Here is an 8203-nt window from a genome sequence, read left to right as displayed (position 1 = left end):
ATGGTAGAGTGGCAAGATGGAAGTCACTCCTCAGTAAAAGGCACATGACAACCCGCTTGGAGTTTTCCAAAAGGCACCTGAAGGACTGTGAGAAAAAATATTATCTGGTCTGATGAAACCAAAATGGAACTCTTTGGCCTGAATGCAAAGCATCAAGTCTGGAGGAAACCTGGCACCATCCCTATGGTGAAGCATGGAGATTGCAGCATCATGCTGTGGGGGTGTCTTTCAGTGGCAGGGACTGGGAGACTAGTCAGGGTTGATGGAAAAATTTACGGAGCAAAGTACAGAGAGATCCTTGTTGAAAACCTGCTCCAGAGCGCTCAGGACCTCAGACTGGGGTGAAGGTTCACCTTCCAACAGGACAACAACCCTGAGCACACAGCCAAGACAAGTAGGAGTGACTTCGGGACAAGTCTCAATATCCTTGAGAGGCGCAGCCAGAGCCTGGACTTGAAGCCGATCGAACATCTCTGGAGAGACCTAAAAATAGCTGTGCAGCGACGCTCCCCATCCAACCTGACAGAGCTTGAGAGGATCTGCAGAGAAGAATGGGAGAAACTCCCCAAATACAGGTGTGCCAAGCTTGTGGCGTCATACCCAAGAAGACTCAAGGCTGTAATCACTGCCAAAGGTGCTTCAACAAAGTGCTGAGTAAAGTGTGAATGTGTGAATGTGATTTTCAGGTTGTTTTTTTTAATACATTTTCAAACATTTCTAAAATCCTGTTTTTGCTTTGTCGTTATGGGGTATTGAGTTTAGATTAATGAGGGGGAAAAAACTATTTAATCCATTTTAGAATGGGGCTGTAAAGTAACAAAATGTGGAAAAAGTCAAGGAGTCTATACTTTCCGAATGCACTGTATATGCCAAGTTTTTTGTGGTTGTATGTCAATTCACTTTTTGAAAATCAAGGCTTGAGATATTGGCCCCACACAACGAAAACATTAACAACTCTAGAAATAACAATATCTTAGTTATAACGAGGCTAAGAGCCTTAATTACTTCCTGTCAGCTCCATCCTCTCTAAAAACAAAGGAAGCACTTTGGGCACAGAGATCCTTTTGTCTTTTCTAAGGCGAGTTTCAATTTCCTGTCTTTTTTTTTTTTTTAGATATAGGGGAAACATGCAGTGTATAAATGTGTTACTGTGTGTAACTTAACAGTCATTCACCATACAGTCTGACAAGATGGCCTTGAGAAATGTCAAACATTTTGTAGAATAAAATAACTAGAAAAGATAAAGTAAACACAAACAGCAACATTCACACGACAGATACAAATGCTTACAAGGTGTACAAGATAAATGTAAGTCACACAAATATTTTAATATTTTTAAACCTGTACTGATGTCGGCACAATACTGTTAGCAGCTCTTGGGTTTAATAGGTAAAGACCCGAGTCTACACCCTTATAGCAGTATTGTACATGGATGTTCAGTGGATGTGTTAACGTTAGATCGAACATGTAATTACCCCTCTTAAGTGTGCTATTCCTTTATACAGTTAGCTAGCTAAAGCTAACAGTGGCTGATAAGTAATCTTGACAAGTGACATGGACAATTAAAGAGCAGGTCGTCAAAGAGTCTTGTACATTTTTGGGGTTAAAATATTTGATTTTGTATATTTCTATGGTGGCCTTGAATCCGTCTTCATACTAATCGACATAAGCATACATGGCTAACGTTAGCTAGCTAGCGAAATAATCAAATAGCTATCTAATTTAAATACAGGTTATTGACACGATTGACACGATTATACTACTACTACTTTTACTTTGAATTTTTGTTGAAATTCCGTGATCCGGAAGTACTTTTTTAGTGTTGCGGAATTTCAGACGATTAAAATAACACAGCTCGCTAGCTACTCATCTTGCATTATCTAAACATGTCTAAAATACAGTTGTTGAGAGTTTTTCTCTACGATAGATTAACAGCTGCCGCTGAGGAGATATTCGAGGTCGTTGAAAAAACCATAGCAGAGAATCAGGAGGAAGTTGTCCGTCTACAGAGGCTACTCGACATTGTTCTTCAACCTGAGATAAAGCAAGACAGAGCAGGTTTGTTACTCATTGCTTATGTCAAACTTACTTAACCTTCATTTTATGAAACACAAGGAGCAATGTCAAATATAGTTATTTTTGAGAGGAAGTGTACCTGTATTAGGTAGGTCTAAATGTCATGTGTTTCCCCTATATTCATTTAGCAGTGGTGACCCACCCCAGCTAAATTTTTGCCACTGCTGCAAAAAATATATTTGATACATACACTCACTCACCGGCCAGTTTATTTTGTACACCCATCTAGTACCAGGTAAACCAGCTTTTTCTTGTTTTTAGCTGATAGGAGTGGAACCTGTGGTTGTCTGCTGCAATAGCCCATCCATTCTGCACACCACTGTGGTACTGCATCGTTATTTGCCTGTTTGTGGCCCGCCTGTTAGCTTGCATGATTCTTGCTATTCTCTTTCGACCTCTCCCATCAATGAACCGTTTTCACCAATAGGACTGCTGTTGACTGGATGCTTTTTTGTTTGTCACTCCATTCTCGGTTGTCGTGGGCGAAGAGCCCAGGAGGGTGGCCTTTCTGAGACCATAGATCCCATTCTGCCCATTCTAGCCTTCAGTCGAACAGTAACAAAACACCTCGATGTCTGTCTGCCTGCGTTATACAGGAAGACACAGCCACGTGACTGACTGACTGTCTGTACAAGCGGGTGGAAGTCTACAGGAACAGCTAGCTTGTCATTGCACCCCTCCACCCTACCCATCATATCCAATTTTATTTGTCATATGCGCCGAATACAACAGGTGTAGGAGGTGTAAACTTTACCGTGAAATGCTTACTTACGAGCCCTTTCCCAATAAAAGTATGAATAATTAGCATAAAATGAAAAAGTAACACAATAAAATAACAATGAGATTATGTACAAAGGGTACCGAGTGTACAGGGGTACGAGTTAGTTGAGTTAATATGTATGTATGTAGGTAGGGGTAAAAGTGACTCTGCAATCAGGATAGATAATAAACAGAGTAGCAGCAGAGTATGTGAAAGTGTTTCTACACTACCGTTCAAGTTTGGTGTCACTTAGAAATGTCCTTGTTTTTGAAAGAAAAGCCCCTTTTTTTTTGTCCATTTAAAATAACATCAAATTGATCAGAAATACAGTGTAGACATTGTAAATGACTATTGTAGCTGGAAACGGCTGATTTTCTTTTAATGGAATATCTACATAGGCATACAGAGGCCTGTTATAAGCAACCATCACTCCTGTGTTCTAATGGCAGCGCAAACAGGCTCTAGCCAAAATAGAAAGAGGGGTGGGAGGCCCCGGTGCACAACTGAGCAAGAGGACAAGTACATTAGTGTCTAGTTTGAGAAACAGACGCCTCACAAGTCCTCAATTGGCAGCCTCATTAAATAGTACACGCAAAACTCCAGTCTCAACGCCAACAGTGAACTCCAGGATGCTGGCCTTCTAGGCAGTTCCTCTGTCCAGGGCCTGTGTTCCTTTGCCCATCTTAATCTTTTATTTTTATTGGCCAGTCTGAGATATGGATTTTTCTTTGCAACTCTGCCTAGAAGGCCAGCATCGCCTCTTCACTGTTGACGTTGAGACTGGTGTTTTGCGCACCAGGGCTTCCCACTCCTTTTTCTATTCTGGTTAGTGCCAGTTTGTGCTGTTCTGTGAAGGGAGTAGGTCGCAGCAATGTACCAGATCTTCAGTTTCTTGGAAATGTCTTGCATGGAATAGCCTTCATTTCTCAGAACAAGAATAGACTGATGAGTTTCTGGCCATTTTGAGCCTGTAATCAAATTCACAAATGCTAATGCTCCAGATACTCAACTAGTCTAAAGAAGGACAGTTTTATTGCTTCTTTTATCATGACAACAGTTTTCAGCTGTGCTAACATAATTGCAAAAGGGTTTTCTAATGATCAATTAGCCTTTTAAAATGCTAAACCTGGATTAGCTAACACAACGTGCCATTGGAACACAGGAGTGATGGTTGCTGATAATGGGCCTCTGTATGCCTATGTAGATATTCCATTACAAATCTGCCGTTTTCAGCTACAATAGTCATTTACAGTATTAAGAATGTCTACACTGTATTTCTGATCAATTTGATGTTATTTTAATGGACAACAAAATTTGCTTTTCTTTCAGAAACAAGGACATTTCTAAGTGACCCCAAACTTTTGAACGGTAGTGTATGTGTGAGTGTGTGTGCTGTCAATATCCATGTGTGTGTGTGTGGGCAGGGTCCAGTGAGTGTGCATAGAGCCAGTGCAAGAGAGTCACTGCTGAAAAAAATCCTAGGATAAACCTTGGCATAATGTCAGCACTGATTTTCATTCTTTCTCCTTTACCCCAGACCTCCAGCAGCTCTGTCTCTCTGTCTCTGAAGTGGAGATTCCCCCGGAGCAGCAGCACTGTGAGCAGGAGTGGAGCCCCAGTCTGAGGCATGAGGACCCAGAGTCCACACAGATCAAAGAGGAACGTGGGGCCAGTCAGGAGGAAGAGCAGCCTCAAGGGCTTGAGGCTCACACTAAAGACTCCATATTCACTCCTGCTTATGACCCAACTCAACCCTCACATCCCTATCAAGCCCAAAAGGAAGGAAACAGAGAGAGAGACACTCTACCCAGCACTACAACTGAACAGATCAAAACAGAACCTGATGGAGAGGACTACGGAGAATCAGAACCAACCAGTGTCTTTCAGCCCCTCTCTGCAGTAAATCCAGACTGTTCTGCAGCTCCGAGTGAAAACAGTGAAAGTGACAGTGGGATGGAGACTGGCGGACCTCCGTCAGGTTTCAAGTCAGTCAAATCACAGAGAATAAAGATGGTAAAATTACAAAGCTCCCTTATCAACACTAAGGATAACAAATCCACACCGTTGTTCCACCTGAAATCACCTAGGCAAGGTCATGCTACTCCTGGTTGTTGTAAGGTGTGTGGCAAGTATTTTCATTACATGGGCTTATTATTTAAACATGTTCAAACTCACACAAACGATAAAGAATCACTTTGTGGAGTGTGTGGAAAGCATATGGCGTCAACAGAAAGTATGAAAGATCACCTCCAAACTCACATTGCAGCTAGGTATTGTTGTCATGTTTGTAGTAAATGGTTCACCTTAAACAGCAATCTGATCGTGCACATGAGAAGCCACACAGGGGAGAAAACGTGTCACTGCCCTGTTTGTGGCAAAGGATTCAGCACCAGCGGCGATCTGAAGAAACACATCCGGATTCACACAGGGGAGAAGCCATTTCGCTGCCCTGATTGTGGCAAAGCATTCAATCAGAGTGGAAATCTGAAATATCATAGAAAGTCCCACACAGGGGAGAAATGATATCGTTGCAGTTGTTGTGACAGATGTTTCAGGATTGACACACATCTTAAAAGTAGACAACGACTCACGGGGGAGACAAGTAAGATGCAATGATTGATGATATGCTCAAGTGGGCCGATTCATATCATGAATACTTCTGGAAATTATATTTTCTTCATCCAGGGATTGTATGTTTTAATCACTTTCCCACTCTACATTTACAAGTGCATTTATTCAGTACATTGGCCATGTTGCACCCATGGCTGTGCCCCTGCCCAGTCATGTGAAATCTGTAGATTAGGGCCTAATGAATTCTATTTCAATTGACTGATTTCCTTATATGAACTGTAACTCAGCAAAATCTTTTAAATTGTTGCATGTTGCATTTCTATATATTTATTATTATATATTTTTTTTTCAGTAATCTGCATACATGTATAATACTTAAATGCTCATGTGTCATGTAGTATTAAAATGTTTATAACAAATATGTCCCTTATGTTAACAGTATGTGTTAACATGTATGTTATGGGATTTCAGTGATCCTTGTAGTCATTCATGGTAATAAAATCTTAGAACAAACTACACTAAACACTCAACTTAAATGTAATCCTATTCATTTCATTGTTTTTCTTTCATCACTTCTCAATTCAGCCATTTTACTGTTTTACACCGTTCCCTCTTGTCCCTTTTGTTGCATCCAGGAAGTGCGTCATGACAGCATCTGCAGAGGGAAAGCAACAAATATAAAATAAAGAGCACATAGAACAGTTATGGGTTGTGTTTGGGGTCATGAAATGATCCAATTCAGTTTAATTTAAAAATCCTTGAACATGAATGCCCTATTTGCAATGATTGATTTGTAAATTTAAAGGATAGTTAACTTTTTTTACGCCTTAGTCAGTCGGATGGTTCCTTACCCTGAAAGTAGTCCATGGGCCAGGAGAAACTGTATTCCATTACTTAGAGTTGTTTAAATAACCACTGGCAACTTGAGGGGATTTGGCCACAAACTTTGAACTTTGACTAATTGCCCCCATCACCCCCATATTTTTGTTTGTTAGCAATCTGATTATAAGGTGTAAAACAGCAAACTCCCTTTAACATCCTACAATGTATTTAATTGAAATCGACCCCAATCATGTTATGGTGGATGCATTTTTAATGGGATACTGCAAGATTTTGAGATTTAGGTAGTTTTTCGACTTACCCAGAGTCAGATGAACTCATTACAAAATGTATGCCTCTGCGTGCAGTTTGGAGATGATTGAAGTTAGCATATCATTAGCTTAGCCAAATTGCTGGAAGTCTCCTGGTATAGTAGCTAGCAGATCACAACGTTGTATGTCTCAATGGCGCTGCCCATGCGCTCATAGATGCCTTGAGACCGATACATTATATATACAAAATGTATATGGACACCTGTTCAAATTAGTGGATTTGGCTCTTTCAGTCACACTTGTTGCTGACAGGTGTATAAAATTGAGCACACCGCCATGCAATCTCCATAGACAAACATTGTCAGTAGAATGGCCTTACTGAAGAGCTCAGTGACTTTCAACGTGGCCCCGTCATAGGATCCCACCTTTCCAACAAATCAGTTTGTCAAATTTCTGCCCTGCTAGAACTGCTCTGGTCAACTGTAAGTGCTGTTATTGTGAATTGGAAACGTCTATGAGCAACCACGGCTCATCCGCGAAGTGGTGGGCCACACAAATTCACAGAACGAGAACGCCGAGTGCTGAAGCGCGTAAACGTTTCCTGTCCTCGGTTGCAACACTCACTACCGAGATCAAAACTGCCTCTGGAAGCAACATCAGCAAAATAACTGTTTGTCGGGAGCTTCATGAAATGGGTTTCTATGGCCGAGCAGCCGCACACAAGCCTAAGATCATCATGCACAATGCCAAGCGTCGGCTGGACATTGGACTCTGGAGCAGTGGAAACGCGTTCTCTGAAGTGATGAATCATGCTTCACCATCTGGCAGTCCGATGGACGAATCTGGGTTTGGCGGATGCCAGGAGAATTCTACCTGCCCGAATGCATAGTGCCAACTGTAAAGTTTGGTGGAGGAGGAATAATGTTATGGGGCTGTTTTTCATGGTTCGGGCTAGGCCCCTTCGTTCCAGTGAAGGGAAATCTTAATGCTACAGAAAACAATGACATTCTGATGATTCTGTGATTCCAACTTTGTGGCAACAGTTTGGGGAAGGCGCTTTCCTGTTTCAGCATGACAATGCCGCCGTGCACAAAGCGAGCTCCATACAGAAATGGTTTGTCGAGATCGGTGTGGAAGAACTTGACTGGCCTGCACAGAGCCTTACCTCAGCTCCATCGAACACCTTTGGGATGAATTGTAACGCCGACTGCGAGCCAGACCTAATAGCCCAACATCAGTGCCCGACCTCACTAATGCTCTTGTGACTGAATGGAAGCATGTCCCCACAAAAATGTTCCAACATCTAGTGGAAAGCCTTCCCAGAAGAGTTGAGGCTGTTATAGCAGCAAAGGAGGGACCAACTCCATATTAATGCATTTGATTTTGCAATGAGATGTTTGACGTGCAGGTGTCCACATACGTTTGGTCATGTACTGTATCTCCGAAACAACACCTGTTATCCTTATACTTGCATTCTGAGTTGGAGACCTCCAAAGAAGTGACAATTCTATTGAGCCTGAGAAAGCTACTCCCTGACCCCCAAGGCCCCTCCTAGCCATGATCTCGGCAAAACCAAGCTGCTCTTCCTCCTGGGATGGCCGCTCCAAGACCTCGCCATCACGGTTGACAACTCCGCCATCCAGACATTATTTGGGACAGTAACATTTGAGCCTGGGTGAATTTCAATCTACAAAACATAAATAAT

The 8203-nt window shown here is 41.9% G+C and overlaps 1 protein-coding gene across 1 annotated transcript; it reads left to right on the top strand.

Moving 5' to 3' along the window:
- Positions 1-1493: 1493 nt before the first annotated feature.
- Positions 1494-5936, top strand: LOC110493479 (uncharacterized). Its single transcript, XM_021567779.3, has 2 exons — positions 1494-2058; positions 4374-5936. Exons 1-2 carry the CDS (start codon positions 1887-1889, stop codon positions 5357-5359), a joined length of 1158 nt encoding a protein of 385 aa, XP_021423454.2. The 5' UTR covers positions 1494-1886; the 3' UTR covers positions 5360-5936.
- Positions 5937-8203: the final 2267 nt, after the last annotated feature.

This window comes from Oncorhynchus mykiss, chromosome 2, assembly GCF_057628025.1.
Source record: "Oncorhynchus mykiss isolate SJ-2025 chromosome 2, ASM5762802v1, whole genome shotgun sequence".
NCBI classification, from domain to species: Eukaryota; Metazoa; Chordata; class Actinopteri; order Salmoniformes; family Salmonidae; genus Oncorhynchus; species Oncorhynchus mykiss.
The sequence above is the reverse complement of the archived record's forward strand: the minus strand, read 5'-3'. Positions and strand labels throughout refer to the sequence as shown.